General features: G+C 36.0%; 1 protein-coding gene across 3 annotated transcripts; it reads left to right on the top strand.

Annotated features, from left to right (window-relative positions):
* Nucleotides 1-212: 212 nt before the first annotated feature.
* Nucleotides 213-14,806, top strand: COPS5 (COP9 signalosome subunit 5). Of its 3 annotated transcripts, none has more exons than XM_010989004.3 (8): nucleotides 213-703; nucleotides 2,918-3,152; nucleotides 4,050-4,178; nucleotides 4,740-4,805; nucleotides 5,350-5,435; nucleotides 9,819-9,930; nucleotides 12,749-12,897; nucleotides 14,568-14,806. In XM_010989004.3, the coding sequence occupies exons 1-8, from the start codon at nucleotides 561-563 to the stop codon at nucleotides 14,650-14,652; spliced, it is 1,005 nt and encodes a 334-aa protein (XP_010987306.1). In that variant the 5' UTR covers nucleotides 213-560; the 3' UTR covers nucleotides 14,653-14,806. The 3 variants fall into 3 exon arrangements, with proteins under 3 accessions (XP_010987306.1, XP_031297390.1, XP_010987377.1); XM_031441530.2 differs by having other exon boundaries at nucleotides 392-509; XM_010989075.3 differs by having other exon boundaries at nucleotides 415-711.
* The last annotated feature ends 2,920 nt before the right edge of the window (nucleotides 14,807-17,726 follow it).

Genomic DNA, 17,726 nt, shown 5'->3' with positions numbered 1-17,726 from the left:
AGTTATATCTCAGTTTTTTGACAGATATCCTTATTTTTTTTTAAGTCTTTCTGCAAACTTACTTCAAAGTACTAACAGCCGCATAAAAACTTCCCCACCCATCCGAGCTTAAGATCTTACCCGTTTTCAATATGGCGGAGGCCGGGCCTGCGCAGTATGAACAAAGAAGGTCATTACAGTTCCTGGCATAACGTTACATGCCCTTCTTCCGGTGCGGAAGGCTATACCATTCCCTACGTGATCCTTGTGTTTGTCCTAACTCACACCGATGATTTTCCAAGATAATATGTTCCCAAGATCGTATTTCAGCCATAAGAAGATTTCTCTGTCTCAAACTATTGTGTAACTGCTGTTTATATGGTCGCGTCCACGAAGGACCCCCGCCATCCTCGAATGGTCTGAACCAACTTCATCTCCGGTTCTAGGTGTCATGGCTGCCTCGGGGGTCTAGTACGAGTTTGCACCTGTGGTGGGGTGGGTCCGAAGCCCACACCCGGAAACCTAGCGAGGTAAAGTTGCGTCTTGGTTGTGGAGGCGACAACCTCTCCGATTCCTCGGCGATGGCGGCTTCCGGGAGTGGTATGGCCCAGAAAACGTGGGAATTAGCCAACAACATGCAGGAAGCCCAGAGTATCGATGAAATCTACAAATACGACAAGAAACAGCAGCAAGAAATCCTGGCGGCGAAGCCCTGGACTAAGGAGTGAGGAGGTCCCTGGCGAAACGCAGGGGAGGGGAGGGGTGGCGGGAGACCCAGGGGTAGTGGGAGTAGGAGTGAAGGGAATATAGAGCTTGTCTTACCATGGGCAGGGAGGAGAAAGAATAAGTGGCTGAGAAATTTTCCTTTACCTTTTTACCCCCGTAAGTAGAGCGAAGCCCCTCCACAGGGGCTTGCTTGACTCCCCATTATGTCTCTAACCCGTTTGTTTCGGGAGAATGGAAGAGGAAAATAACAGGCCATGATTTGGGTTTCCACTTTTCAACACCCAGTATTGTCATATATGCTACACACTCTGCCTTGAACCCTGTTGTCGATATACACTTTGTTGGGACCTTCAGCTCATCTCAGACTGAAGACTACAGCTATCTTCAGAAATTGAGTCAGCCCAAGGGTCTCTAAAATAATTGAGCCAACTTTTAGATCTATAACTAATTTTGGTTGCTGGTAATTATTTCAGAAACACAACGAGGCTCTACTCAGTCTTCCAAAATGTTACTCCACCATTTCACGTAATCTGGAAATTATATCAATAGAGCTTAAGGCCCTTTGCCCCTTAGCAAAACCCTTGTGTCCCTGGGAGTGATGACAGGTCAAGGATTCTTTGCAATAAATTCTCAGCATTTATCCTTTCCTGAGAGCAGATACTGTTACTCAGTCTCTCTAATGGAGAGATAGACAGGAAAAGGATGGTCAACAGCAAAAACCGTACTTCATCTGTCTCACGGTTTTTACAAGGCAAGCTTTAACTGTCAGTATTCAGATTCAGCAATGCTTATTGAGTACTTACTACTGAGCTAGGAGTTTCCATATGTCATTCAATCTTCATGACAACTAGTACTATATTTTTATTCCTTCTTTGCATATATGAAAACAAGCAAATATAGTGAATAACTTGTTTCATGTTTACACTGAGGCAGTGAACTCTGAAGTGAGCAATAGACCTAGGACCAAATCTCACAACTGTCACTGACTCTAGGAAAATTACTTATCTTCTTTTTTTATTTATAAAACAGAAAAAAAGACCTATCTCTTGGTGATGTCATAAAGATTAGATGAAATCATGTATAAAAAATGGTCTAGAACATATGTAATAGAAGCACAATAACTGTCTTTTCTTTTCCCAGTAGAGAAGCAAAGATTGTAATTTCTATCTTGACTTCCAAGACCAGGTCTCCATATTTTTCAGTTGTGATCTAAATCTGTGAGCAGACATCTTTAAAAAGCTTCTCAAAGACACTAACTGACCATTCATTACAGACTGGTTAGTTTGCCTGGCCATCTCCTATTTCCACAGAGGGCTGTGCATTTTAGGTTGATGCAGCCTATTAAATATTTGGAAACTATCAGCTTGCCTCACTGTCTGTGTCTTTGATTATATGCATCCTAGCTGTCTTGGGCTGCATCAGTGAGACTGAAATGTAATTTTATTCAACAATAGTTTAGTCACAACCACAGATGACAAACTGAAATAGTTATCATAGTAGAACTGAAGATTTTAGGGCTACATTTTCAATTTTGAGGCTGATACCACAGAGAAGCCTCAACCATCAACACACTGTTCTTTGAGAGTACTGTAAAATATAGGTTAATGATGCTAATAACAGCTAGCACTTAAAAAGTTTTAATATTGTCAGGCACTCATTATTTCATTTACTTTATTTCTTCCTAACAACAACTCTATGAACTATCCCTATTTATAGGTAAGGAAACAGGCACAGACATTAAGTGGTTGTCTCAAGGCCGCAGCTAGGACATAGCAGTGCAAGGATTCAAACCTAGGTAGATGGATGTCAGAGCCCACATTCTTTATGGTTAGTCCAGAAGGTTGAGGCTGAGAATAGTGAGGCACAACCATCCATCCAGAGTTAGAAACCAAGATTTGGTGGTTCCAAAATTAATGGAGAAGTCTATTGAACTGGTCACATATTTTCTTCCTTTCTACTTAAGTATCATATTAAAAAACTATTTTCTCCTTTTCCCTTCCACCAGTGGGAAATACCCCGTAGTCTTTTTACATGTGTATCATTTCCATCCCCCTTCAGAAACTGTCCTTTTATACTTCCTTTTTATTTCCCACATTTTACATTCTCCCCAATCTACCAGTGTAAATTCCTTCAATACTTAATCTCTGCAAAAACTGTCTTGAAATTGTACTTTATGTAAGAAAGTTAATTACACCATGCTTTTGTTTTGTAGTCACCATTACTTTAAGTACTGCAAAATCTCAGCATTGGCTCTACTGAAAATGGTGATGCATGCCAGATCAGGAGGCAACTTGGAAGTGATGGGCTTGATGCTGGGAAAGGTGGATGGTGAAACCATGATCATTATGGACAGTTTTGCTTTGCCTGTAGAGGGCACTGAAACCCGAGTAAATGCTCAGGCTGCTGCATATGAGTACATGGCCGCATACATAGAAAACGCCAAACAGGTAAAAATGCTGTTCCTTAAAATTTGGTAACTGCAAGTTAAGAGTCTCATTGTGACTTTTCTAAACTTAAAGTTATCCTTTTTACATTAAAGTTTGTATCTTAACTTGTTTTCAACGATTGCTATATAAAATGTATATGAAATTAGCATGGATTTTTTTAAAATAAATTCTCACTCAAGAGTAGATCTTAAAAGAAGAAAAATACGTAACTCTGTGTGGTGATGGTTGTTAACTACACTTATGGTGGTGATCATTTCACAGTATATACAGATAACAAATCATTATGTTGTACACCTGAATTAATATGTGTCAATTATATCTCAATTAAATTTTTTAAAAAATTCTGACACATTAGTTGTATGTGTTTAAAACCAAAAATTTGGAAACAACCTAAATGTCCCTGAATATAAAACTGATTAAATTATGGTATATCTAATATAATGAAGTAGTCATCCATATAATGAAAGGCTAGTCAGCCTTTATGTATTTATTTATATGAAACAAACCCCAGAATATTTTGTTAAGTGAAAAAGCAAACTGTAGAATGCCATATGTGGTATGCCATTGTGTGTGTTTTTATTAATCTACATATATGCAAAGAATATTTCTGGAAGACATATGTAAGCAGCTGGCTATAGTGGTAACTTCTGGGCTGAGAAACTAGTTGAGGGGAAAGAGGTAGGAAGGAAACTGAATGCCCTTATTGTACATTATTATTTTGTGCTTTGGGCATGTGTTATCTAAAATACCCTTTTTTTTTTTCCCTGAAAGCAGCATATGCTTTGACTGCTCTGCATACTGTTATTTTACCATAAGGCTGTGTAAACAAGTAAATGACAAGCATCTCTGAAAGATTAAACAGGAACCTCAAGCTCCTTTGCTCTCATCATTTGTTAGGTTGGCCGCCTTGAAAATGCAATTGGCTGGTATCACAGCCACCCTGGCTATGGCTGCTGGCTTTCTGGGATTGATGTTAGTACTCAGATGCTCAATCAGCAGTTCCAGGAACCATTCGTAGCAGTGGTAGTAAGTATTTTTACAACCAGTTTTAATTAATTTTTCATGAAGATTTACTAAAGCAAGTATACAGAGGAAAAAACTGTGTGGTAAAAAGCAAGGCTCTGGTGTCAATCTGTTTAGGTTTGAATCTTAATTCTACCTCTTTGAAGCTGAAACTTTGAACAGCTTACTCAGCCTTCCCCCACTCTGTAAGATGAGGGTGTTTACAGCACCTCTGTCTCAGTTCCCTGCACACAGTAGGCATTCGGTCAGTGTTGACTGATTTGACTAAGTCTGAAATTGCTAGAGCATCTCTTGCTATGCTCAGAGTGGGGCAGATCTTCCACTGGTATTTTTAAATAGTATAAAAATAAGATCTAATCCCTAAATTAACTATGAGAATTCTACATTTAACCACTTTAATTTTTTTCCATTTGGTTATTTTTTCCCTATTATTTGTTTATTTTAATTGTGTGTGTGCATATAGTGTTATACATACATATGTATTTCTAGGCTTACAATGTTTAGACAAATGGAAGTATATAATGATTTTATAATCAGCAGATATTAAATATACTTTTCTTGTAGATTGACCCAACAAGAACAATATCTGCAGGGAAAGTGAATCTTGGAGCCTTTAGGACATACCCAAAGGTAATTTTAAAAATTATAAGCCCCTATATTTTTTTAAATTCCAAATATTTAATTTACTTTTAGAGGTGTGTTATGGTTAGTGTCTCATTCTGTTCTAAAACAATTTAATATTTACAAAATGGCAGTCAAACTACCACAAATTGTCCTTAGCACAAGACAGTACATTTGTGCTGCATATTGTTAATTTTACTAGAAAAACAGTCTTCATTTGTTAATAATTATCTGTATGCCCATGGCATTCTGACAAGTACTAGAGAAACAAATTAAATACATCTACTTCCTTCCCTACAATCTAGAATAGATACGAGCACAAGTGTACAGCATCTAAGGACAAGAAAAATGAATCTGTAAGCCAAATCCAGCCTTCAGCCACCAGTGATATTGAGGAAGGGTGTAAGCAATATACTTTTTTTTAATTAGAATGTTTCTGTTCAGTATTTGGCTCCCCCAAATTAATGTTTCTATAAATAGAAAGCTGCATAAAGAAACATACATTTTTTCCTCTGTTTTATTTAAATCTTCTATTTTCTTCATTTTTGTTTAGGGCTACAAACCTCCTGATGAAGGACCTTCTGAGTACCAGACTATCCCACTTAATAAAATAGAAGACTTTGGTGTACACTGCAAACAGTAAGTAATTTTAAAATGTATCTGATGCTGAAATAAGCATAAGAAACCTTAGAGATCATCCAGACCAAGTGCCTAATTTTATAGATGAGAAAAAAAGTTCAGATGAAATGCATTTCATAATACCTTTTAAAATAATTGTAAAACTATAAAAATTTAGGATAATGTTTCAATTTTTATTAATAATTGTTTTAATCTAACATGTTATTTGCCTTTCATACAACCATAAACATTTTATGAATGTATAAGGTATTTGGCCCATTAATGAAATTAACAGTCAAGGGAAGTATTCAGCACCAGCCTGACACTAGCGTTTCTGCAGCCCTCAATGTACCCAACTTCCACACAGTAGAAATTCTTCCTAAACATTTTCACTCCAAAAGTTAAAGAAGCCATACTAAAAACTACTTAATTGCATATTCCTTTAAAATAGTGAATTTTATGGTATGTGAATTATGTCTCAGTTTTTTAAATTGGTAAAGAAACCAATGAAGACAGTTTTCTCCACCTTCTAAATATATCTTGCCACCTCTCTTAATTATCACCTTGACCCAAGTCACAGCCATCTGAAACCTAAATCAAAGCACTAGCCTTCTAGCTAGTCTTCCTGCTTCTGCCCTTCACCCCTTAAAGGTCTTTTGTTAGCCAAACAGATTCTGTCAAAATGTAAGTCAGATCATGTTCCTCCTTCTCAGAGTGACATCCCGTCTCACAAAGAATAAGATCCATAGTCCTTACCATGAACCAACCGTACCTTACCTTACCAACCCTTTGTAGTCTGGCCCCTAAAACCTCTCTGACACTATCTCCTGTCACTGAGCTTTTGCTGTCTCCACTCCAGCCATAGTAGCCTTTTTATAGTTTGTCAGATGTACTAGGCAGGCTCCTGCCTCAGGGCCTTTGCACTTGCTAGTCCCTCTGCCTGGAACATTATTCCTTATTTCCATGTGACTCACTATTTTAATCAGTGAGTGTCTCTTTAAAGGATACCTTAACAGAGAATGTTCATTGGTCATGCTATTTAAAATAGCACCTTCCTGTCACTCAGTGTTCCCTTTCCAGGCTTTATTTTTCTTCTTAGCACCTGTCACCATCTGCTGTGTTTTTGCTTCCTTGTTATTGACCACGTTAGAGTGTGAACTTCATGAGGGTAGAATCAATTCACTGCTCTGTCCTATCATTTAAAACGGGGTATGGCACACAGTAGGGTGGGCACCCCCTCAAAAAAAATGTGGCCTAAATGACTATATAGTGTCCCTTTTCGCCATATCGCCTATGCTACTACTGCTCTTATTTTTCTGTTTCAAAATTCTTAGAAAATTCCAGAATTTCTAAAAATGAGTTTTTAAATACTTCTGGTTTTCAGTCATCCCTGACATACGTCTGGAAAAAAAAGATTCTATTTTATTTTTCAATTAGAGGTTTGGGATTAAATCACTTAATCGGTCCTACTGAAAAGAATTTAAGCCATTTCTCTTTGAGAGAATTGCTTCTAAGCATGGAAACACCTTTGCTGTGATTCTTCAATTTTCAGAGTTAACAATCCTTTTTTTTTCATTTATATTGAGTTACGGTATCAAAAGCTTATACCTTTAATATCTACTCTGCCTTTTTTCACCAGCAGCAGCAACTTTTGAGACAAACAAAAAAAAACTGAGGCAGTCTATGCTTTCTGTATCCAAACAAGCCTGCATTTCCTGTTTTCCTGAAATATGAGCCTATCCAAGAGGAGTAGTGCTTTCTAGCTACTGCATTGCTAGAGCCTAGAATTTTGAACCTGCAGTTACAGGATATTCACAGATACTTCCTTACTTAGGACGAGTTCCTAAATAAAGAGTAAACTTTTTCAAAGGGCAAATAAATGGCTTAATTTATTTTTATTTCAAATCTTTAATGAAACATAGTGCCAAGTTGAAAGATCAGGGGTTTTGTGCAGGCTGGTTACAGAGCCATTTCCGAAATTATTTGACAGTGAGCTATTATTTGCAATTTATATTGACCTTTCTTTTTTCTTTCCTACCTTAAACCCCAGATCATAGTCCAAAGTTTGTTTTAAACATAAAATATAATGTAGATATTAAATATACTTAACTTTGAAGAGAGAAAATAGGACACAAACTATTTTGTAAATTAGCTTGTATATTATCAGTGTTATAGAGTCAAATGGTTCTATGAAATTTATTATAAAATAAACAACAATCTTGTACCGTTCCCTTTCCCATTCCCCAGAGACAGTCCCTTAAACTGTGATAGTTATTCCATTTAAGTATTTACCCCCATAACTTCAGACAGCATGCTGATAGTGCTACTTCTTGATTTTCAGTTCTAGGCAGTATCTATTATTGACATCCTGTAAAGAAGATGAGGATTTAGCTCCACGAGTAATTTTGAATATTCTTCTTGTTTTCAACTCTGCTACTGAGATTTGCAGCTAATCACTACATATTAGACCAAAAAATTTCATTGCATCAACCTACGGAATTAAAACAGTAATTACATTAAGGTGATCCATAAGTTTTAAAACATAAAAGTCTATTCTAGACCCTCAAGTTTGAGTTCCCTTATTTTCCATCCTCTGTAGATCTAAATATCTGCTGCTGTGCTCATCCTCTCACCTCTTTTTTCTAAATTGTCAGGTACAACCCCTCCTTTCTAAAGCTAATCTGTCCACTGGAGCCCCTGCCCCCCTTCCCCATGCCTAACCCATTCAACTCCTAGGGCCTCACTTCTTAAATAATGTCTTAAATGTCTACACTCTGGATGTAACAGTAAAGACTAAAGTTTTCGTAACAGACATAACTTACATCCTTTTGCTGCCACTTTCTGTGAGGCTTTGAACAAGGCCTTTACTCTCTAGAGCTATTTCTTTGTCTGTAGAATGGGAATAATAAATCCTTCCTTGTATAATTGCGGGGAAGATTAAATGAGAATGTATGCAAAGCACTAGGACATAATAGGTGCTCAAGAAATATTTTATTCCACTTCTACATTTCACTAGCTATGTCCTTTTCATCTACACATACGCATGAGTATCTTAATATTGAAAAGGCTATTACTTAATTCTGATGTCTTTAAATTCATATTCCAATTTCTTCACTCTTTAATTGAATCAACAAGCATTTTTTGGTTGTATCCATGTGTCTTTATCTTTTGCATCACTAACCTGAGTCAGCCTTTTCTCCTTACATCTGCCCCACTGCGGCGCCATCCTTTGAGTTATCTTTGCCTCCACTTTCTCTCCTTTAACACATTCTACCACAGGCAGCTTTCTAAAACACTTCTTTGGCTATATCCTTGACCTGCTCAGACACCTTCCATGAGTCCCAAGTAACTAGAAGATAATTTCTTAGCCTTTTTTGTAATGTCCTCTGCCAACTCGACCCCAACATAGCTTTCTAGGTTTCCCTCACATAATTCTGCTACTGCCAAACTGTCCAGGCAAACTGGTTAACGTATTAGCCCTTTCATGACTTTCCTTTTTGTGAGTCAGAGCTCTCTGCGTAATGCCCTTCTTGCTCTAAACATAACCACACTGTAGACTCATGCAAGAGTTACTCTTAAGTCCTGGGACTTCTCAGGTAGTTCTGTCTATACATGAGTACTCATTTCTACCATTTAATTGGTGGGTGATTAAATGTGCACTATAGCATCACTTATTGTTATTCAACATACATCATTAATATTTCACTTTTTGTAGATTCATTCCAAATTTCCCATAAAAATGGTAAGCTCCTTACGGTAAAGAAGTCCCTTGTGTTTCTTTGTATCCATTGATTTACAGAACATAGTGAGATATTCAAATATTTATTACTTTAAAAAATATATATGTTTTTCATACATTTAACCAAATTTTTCTTGCTACCCCTTATTATAAATTAGGCACCTTTGGAAGCAGAAATTATTTTTCATGCTTTAAGGACCTATTTTGAAGTTTACTTTTCCAAAAAGCAGTAGGCCCTAATTGGGATTAGAAAGTGAGGAATGGGGAATCAACGTGTCATTTTCAGTATTTTTAAAAGCCTAACAAAAGTTACAGTTGACCCTAGAGAGGCAGTTCATTAAGTTTATGTGCTATTGGCTGGAATTTATGAACTCAATGACATGGATAAACATGTATCACTGAGAAGTTTTGATTAGTTCTTGATAACTCCTTAGGAATTACTGGACTCTACAGAGGGAAGAAATGTAACACAAGATTGTTTATAGTTAATGGAAGATTTGAAACTACACCCCTGAAGAGTAAGGAAACCATGTTTACCTATTGTTCTATTGGACTAAAAATTAAAACATGACTATTTGGATTTAAATGTAATTCACTTATATTTAACTTTTATATGATGCTGTTGAATTTTTTTTACCTACTAAATATGTGCTTTTGTTTCATAGATATTATGCCTTAGAAGTCTCATATTTCAAATCTTCTTTGGATCGCAAATTGCTTGAGCTTTTGTGGAATAAATACTGGGTGAATACGCTGAGTTCCTCTAGCTTGCTTACTGTAAGTACTGTGCTTGCAAGAAATGTGTTTGAATTTTTATCTAATCTATATAAGTTCCTTTTTTATGGAAAAGCTATATCTGCTCTGGCCAAGGTAGCAGGTGGGGTCATAGACTACATAACCAGAGGTGGATTGGGGTACTAGGCCAAGCCAAAATCTGTGTCATATACCAATGAGACCAAGTCTAGATGACAAATACAGTGGCCAGATGAGGGTAATATCTGCCCCTGCCTTAAACAGACTTAGAGAGAGAAAAATATAGGTAATGTTTTTTGTTGTGTGTCTCAGGTAGGACTCTGATTACAAGTGACAAGAGACCCAACCAAACTGGCTTAAACAGAAAAGAGAATCCTGTAAACTGAAAAGTCCAGGAGTAGGGCTTACTTCAGCCACAGCCTAAGTTTGCATGCAAACAATATTATGAGGTCTCAGTCTTTCTCTGTCAGCTTTAATTTCAGGTCAGTTAGCTTAAGTTTCAAACTTCATACACACAGGCACGCACGCACACACGCACACACACACGCCTACCTACCTACCTACCTGCCTGCATGTTTCCATGCGCACGCGCGCGCACACACACACACACAATGGGCCAGGGCAAAAGCTTCAGTGCTGGGCTGGGGTAGAAGAAACTCCTTCAGGAGCATGTGGACTAAGAATGTCCGCAGAAGGAAATCAGAATATCACTACCTTAAAGCTGAACAGGTGGGAAGGAAAAAAGGCAATGATTCTAACATTTAGAAGGATATTTATTTAACAAGCTTCTATCTAGAGCTTAGCAAGGAACCGTTTTTTTATTTTGTTTTACCTTTTTTTTTTTAAGTAAGTCACTTTATATAGTACAGCAGTATAGTATAGTGGTTAGAACCACAAAATTTAGAATAAAATAAACTCAGTTCAGAAATACCTGCCCCTTTACTAGCTGTGTGTGACCTTCAGAACTTAACTTAATGTGACTGAGTCTTTCTTGGGCTCAATGATAATAGTACCTACATTGTTAAGTACACTGAGAATTACATGAAATACTCTATAAATTAAACAGTTAGCAAAGTGCTTGGCATACAATAAAGCCTCAATAAATTATTTTTTTGTTTCTTTGGGTCATTGTATTCATGGGAAAAGACCTCACTTGAGCATATTTACTATGATTTTAAATACAGTTCTGACAAGCTTTCTGTTCCTATTTCTTATCCTCAACAGTCAAAAGTAGCAAATTAGAAGGAAGGTGAATGATCATAATAGCAAACATTTATTAAATGCTTTCTATGTATCAGACACTGCTAAATGCCTTATATGTGGTAGTTCCTTAGAGGCAAGTTTACTAATAGCAGCCAGAAGTAACACATGGTGGCAAGGGGAGGACTTAAGACCAGAGCAGTCTTGACTTTCGTATAAAAGCATGTACAGCTCTACTTACTCAAGCTATGGCTGTCCCTGTATTCCAGCACTGCATATATTGAAGACAATAATAAAGAAAATGTCAAATTATATTTCCTCTTTTTGTGATTCTATACCTAGTACATTGCAGCATTTTAAGAAAAAATATATAAATACATGTTCATTTCATCTCTTTCCCCAGCTAAGGCATGTAATCTAAAAGCTACCAGAAAAAAAGTTATTTTCTGATTTATGTTAATTCTCTGTGTGTTTGAACTGTAACTGGTTTTTTTTCCCATTTTAATAGTATGACTGTTTCTCCCATCTTACATTTTTACAGCTTGAGCTAAATCTTCCAAATGCGAAGTGGTCTACAAACCTTAGGGTTGTCTCCAAATCTGTTGGGAGGGAATGTATTGGTGACCTAAACCATGTAGATTCAGACAAAGTGAATATAATTGCATCGTTTAAAAATATCCCGAGTTTGTAAAGTCATCGGTAGCATTTTAAAGGGCTCTTTGTAGTAACTATGATGACAGCAAATAACTTTTTTAAAGTGTCTTGTAGTCGAAATATATTTCCTGTACAGTCTTATAAACTGCAAATAGAATAACGTAAAGATCCATAAATATTACAGTTAAGTGTACATATGTAATTATTAAAATTCTTTTAAATGTATGAAATATTAACAGTATATATCATGTTCCCGCTTACTACATGTGAGTGTGTGTGTGAGCATATAGAAATGCTCCAAAGTATAACTTTAGTTATTGCTAAGTGGAGGGGTTCTAGGTATTTCCTTTTTTCTTTATATTCTACATGTTCCAAATTTTGTATATAACTTAGTTTTATAATCAGAAAAGCTAAAACAAATATAATATTTTAAATATTGTCATAAATACTAATTCTAGGAGTTCAACAACAAAAAATAACAAAATTAGCTAACAATTATTAACCCTTTACCGGGTGCCATGGACAGTCCTAAGAACTTTATATACATTACTTAATTTAATCTTCAGAATAGCTTTAAGGTAGAAACTATCACCTTCCTCCCCCATTTTCACAAGAAGACTTGAAGGCTCAGAAAAGTAAAGGAGTTCTCCCAAGGCCTCCCACCTAATCTACAGCAGGGCCAGAACCTGGACTCAGATCTGTGTACTTCAAAGCCTCTCATAATAACAAATATTAGATTTAAGCAGTCAGAAAGAAAAATTCCAAATTTAATCTTGAAATTATAAAAGGGGAAAAACTCTACACTTGAATTGCCTGAGCTTTGGAATCAGTCTTTACAAGTACAATTTGACTTCTTCACTGACTGTCCACTTAGATTTCATAGTGGAACTTTGTAAATGAAATGTTCTATACAGAAGAGAATCTACATACATGTATATTTTTCAAGTGATAGACTTTGTATATTGACATAATATCATTTTCCCCACAGAATGCAGACTATACCACTGGTCAGGTCTTTGATCTGTCTGAAAAATTAGAACAGTCAGAAGCCCAGCTGGGACGGGGGAGTTTCATGTTGGGTTTAGAAACACATGACCGAAAATCAGAAGACAAACTTGCCAAAGCTACGCGAGACAGGTGAGAACAAACCTATTCCTGCTCCTCTTTTTCTTTCAAGATTTGCAAATAACAGGATTCAAATTCCATATAGTTCAACTTACTTATAACTTAGGTGGTATCTGAATATTACTTCTTTGGACCTTTAAGAGTTGTCAAATGCAAGTTTTAACTTTGAAAATTTAGGGCATATTAGGTAAGAATATTAAATGCTTAAAGGTCTAGGTAATATGAAAATTTTCATCACCTTTTCTAGGTTCAGCTAGAAAGTATAACTAACAAAACAGGTCCACTGCTGGATCTTTTAAAAAAAAAAGAATTCAAAAGGATGTCCTAATCTACTCTGACTTAGTCATCTTTAGGAGGATTAAATTAGGATTTCTTAAATTAACCAATTTCAAATTTTTATAAAGTTTTAAACCCCTAAATATCAGAGAAATAGTTGTATCTCTCTTAAAGTATTTGTCTGAAATAATCATTTATACTAAAAATCCTTTACACTATACAGTAATTTAGTATCTCAAATTTCACTACCAAGAATTTTTAGGAACAAACTTGGAATACATTCTCTGATAACTTATGAAATAATTACGTGGTCCTTCAGATGCACACAGGATTGGGAAGACTACTAAATAACATTTACTTTCACAAAAATTTGCATTTGAATGTGATAGAGGTAAAGAGGAAGGGAAAACTATGTGGACATCTATGTAAACAGATACCTTGGTATCCACTTGAAGGAAAACTAGACTAGGAAAGAGGAGAGAGAAGGGAAGGTGAAGTGTATTAGGAGTAGCAGCTATGCTGAGTTAGAATCATCTCATTCCTTTCTTCTCCGTAGGTTTTTAAAAGGCACAGGGCTAGTAGCCTGAATAAGAATTAAATTTTTATTTGACAGCAGGTCTTACTTTTGATACTTGCTCTAAGTGTGTCATTTTGCTCATCTGTCTTTGTATGTCTGATTTATAATTTTATCTGCCTTTACATCTCAGTTTCTTATGAAGCAAAAAATTTCACTGTGGGAATGTGTAGTTATATAAGAAGAGAAGTAGGAAGGCTAAAAGTAGTAATACAAAAGCAGAATTTTCCTTTTTTGGGGTAACTTTACAAGAATTGCATCTCTTCTGAATATTGGTAGGGTTTTTATCATTTTTTTGTTTTGTTTTGTTTTTCCTTTATCAATTCTAAAATCAAAGTCCTTCACTCACTAGCCTAATTTTGACTTTGAATTGTTTGAAGGGTGTTTGTGATTATTTCAGGGAAAAAAAGCGTAAGATTTTTAAAATTATTCTAAGTAATGAACAATAAGGAATAGCAGATTTTAATGTAATATTGGAATTCATCTATAATTCTGAATTATACACAACTTCAGTAACCTTCTAAAACATAACTTTTCCCAAACCTTGTGACAAGTAACAAAATTAACTATTATGAATTATATCAAATTTTACATTGTCATTCTCTTGTGAAGATGCTCGTAAGTAGTGAAATGGTCAAAAGAAATGTAGGAGGCTGAAAGTTACAATAGTAAACTTTAGCATAAACTATAAATTGGTGTGGTTTGGGGAGTATGAATAGAACCAAAAATCATTATTGGGGGTGCAAAGGATGGAAATGAGGGGGAGGGGACTTGCACGTTTGAAACAGTTTTCAGTTCTTATGATATTATGTGATGTGTTTTTTCTTTCCAGCTGTAAAACTACCATAGAAGCTATCCATGGATTGATGTCTCAGGTTATTAAGGATAAACTGTTTAATCAAATTAACATCTCTTAAACAATCACTAAGTAGTACTTTTGCCTGAAAGCCAGTATGAGAAAATACTCAAATAACAGTTTAAAACCAGTTACCAAAAATCTAATTAGAAGAATAAGGTGCTCTGAAGTGTCCTGAATATTAACATCCTATAATAAAATTCTTTAAAATGAAATTGTTCCTTCATTGTTTTGTGGGAGGGGTTACATTATTTTTCTAGTATCCTTTAATGTTCTTAAATATGAGGGAAATTAAAAAAATAATAATAAAATAAAATGTGAAAAAAAAATGAGGGAAATAAATATTTATTAGAACCTTTCCCTTTTTAAAGAATTCTTGCCTATCTAAATCAGTCAAAAGATGTCATCATTTCACTTGCCATACTGTAAGAGCCACTTTTCAATTTGCCTAAACCTTCTTTTGAACAATCTATTGGTAAAAATACAATTTAATATAATATTTTATATTCCTATGAAACATTAACCAAATCACACCATAACTTATTTTCATGAAAATCAAATAACCTATTTCAGACAGAGCCTGCCACAAGGTATCTAGTCATTCAGATATTCACCAAATACCTTTACTGAACCAGCCCAGTTTTACTCTCTGGGGATATTCTGAACAAGATAGACCTGGCCACTGTCCTCACAGAACTTACAATGAAGGAAAAAGCTAAGTTAACAAGAATCTCAGTATACTGCTACGAAGGGGGAAATAAGTGTGCTGGGAAACACTCAAGAGGAACACTTACCCCAGAGAAGAGTTACCCAGGTAGGCTTCCTGAAGGAAGTGACCTGACATTAAGCTGGAATTTGAAAGATAGAAAGACTAGCCAGAAAAAGCATAATGGGGAGGCAATTACTTTTATAGGCATAGAGAACAGCAATGTGTGGAAGGCCTAAAGCAGAGAGCAAGAACCTAGAACCTGCAAAAACTTGAGATTTCAGTTAGACTTAAGAGTGTCAAGTAGGACTTCAGGAGTGACAAGAGACCACTTTAGTGGGCAGGATGAGCATAGATCCTGCAGGGGCCTTTTGGGCTTTATCCTAACAGCAATAAGGAGTTAAAGAGTTTTAAACAACAGAAATGTACTCAATGTTTCTAAGAGCACTCTGGTTAAGAAAGTTGTGGGCAAGGGCTGGTGAGATCAGATGAGATGATCTGTCCAAGAGTGAGAAGAGGGCCCAAGATGAACCATGGCAAACATCAAATTTAAGAATGGTCAGAGGAGGAGGAGACCACAAGAGCAGAGAGGTAAGAAAAGTTAAAAGAATTACTTTATGAGTGACTTCACATGCTGTCCTGAAGACAAGGAAAACAAAGCCTAAAATTTTATTATTTTTACCAATGAGGTGTTCTTTGGTAAGACAAGGAAGCCAATTAACATTGTATCCAAATACTTTCTCAAACAGTTGATAATGAACTATTTTTTATCTCACTTTATATCCTTTTAAATAAAAGCAGGCATCCCAGTTTGAGATGGCTCATTTAGATGGCTGACCTCCATTTTTAGGCCATTAAAAAAAAAGACCTCCATTCTTAAAAAATGACTGTCCCCAATGAGCAGCCAAAATCTGTATTTACTGCCACACCCTTCAGCAACACCAACACATACGGAGCCATTCAATTAGGAACAATGACAAACTCCTTGAGGTTTCTCAGACATGGCTGAATGGTTAAGGTTTTAACATGAAAGAGTAAGGAGTCACTGAAGTCACCATGAAAACATACTAGGAGTTTTCATTCCAAGACATGAATACTGCTACCCATGTTTAATCTGACATTGGTGAGCTAATCAATTGCATTCTTGGTGTGATGGAAATGCCTATGCTAATAACAGACGGAACTGCCAGAAAAAGACTTGTCAGTCCTAACATCATTGGACTCAGTATGTCAGTTATGATGCCTTGGTTGCAGTAACAACAAGAAGGACAACAAATTTAAACAATTAAAAACAACTGTTGGCTGACCTAACTTCAGAGTCCAAAATCATACTTGGCTTAGGTATAGTTGGATTAGGCTTCCTGTAATGGTTCTCAGCTCTGCCCTCCACATGTTGATGTAAACCTCAAGTTGGATCCCTCCGAAATAGCTGCACACCACACCATCCAGTTACAGGGAAAAGCTACTCAATTTTCAAAATAAGGTTCTGATTTCACTCTGATAGGTCTAACTTGGGGTCATGAGCCCAACCCTGGGATTATATATATATTTATATATATATTTATATTATATATATATATAATATAGTGACTGGTGTAGACCAATTAAGGGCAACTCCTGGAGCTGGGAGTGGGGCCAATGACACCCAAAATGCATGACTGCTACACACTAAGGCTAAATGGATACTACAGGGACAACAATGTCCCTCCCCTCTGCTCAATGGTCCAGCCCAGGCAAAAATAGCCCCAGAAAAGAGCATTTGCATTATACTATATATGCAGTAACTTTATTAAAAGCAAGCTCCTTTACAAATATTTCTAAAGTATATTAAATGTTAATATATTGTCATGATTGCTTTTGGTATAAGTGCTCCAATTCATAATATTGAGATTTTTAGTAAATCAAGGTTCAATTTTCAGCCATTATTCAGAAACTAAATCATGAATTGGGGTTGCCTTTTCCAGCAGAATATTATCTTACAGCCTTGAGCTATTCAGGAGCTAAAAAGGCCGTTTTCTAAGTGAAGTCTGTTTTTTGTTCAGCTTCAAATTTTTTCAGAGATAATTTCTCAAGTTCTTTGGTGATAATATACAGGAAATGTCAGTCATCATCAAAAACTAAATCCCAATGTCCAAGTAATAAAACTGGAGCCAGAAGCACAGACTGGAGCAGAGATGGAAAGAAGTCAATGCATACGGAATAGGGATTGGGACCAGTTAAGGATACAGTGAGATCCCAGAATCAAGGGTGTTCCAAATTTTCCAGATTGTTTTAAGGTCCTAGTTCCAAACAATTCAACATTAACTTCTCTCTCTATATATATATATATAGTTGAGAATGTATGCATTTAGTACCACTTTTAGGTTACACTGTCCAGTTATATGAGTACTTCTTTCTACACACTTTATTCATTGATTAATGCTAAGACA

Source organism: Camelus dromedarius, chromosome 30, assembly GCF_036321535.1.
Source record: "Camelus dromedarius isolate mCamDro1 chromosome 30, mCamDro1.pat, whole genome shotgun sequence".
Lineage (NCBI taxonomy): Eukaryota > Metazoa > Chordata > Mammalia > Artiodactyla > Camelidae > Camelus > Camelus dromedarius.
This window is presented reverse-complemented; position numbering and strand designations above follow the sequence as displayed.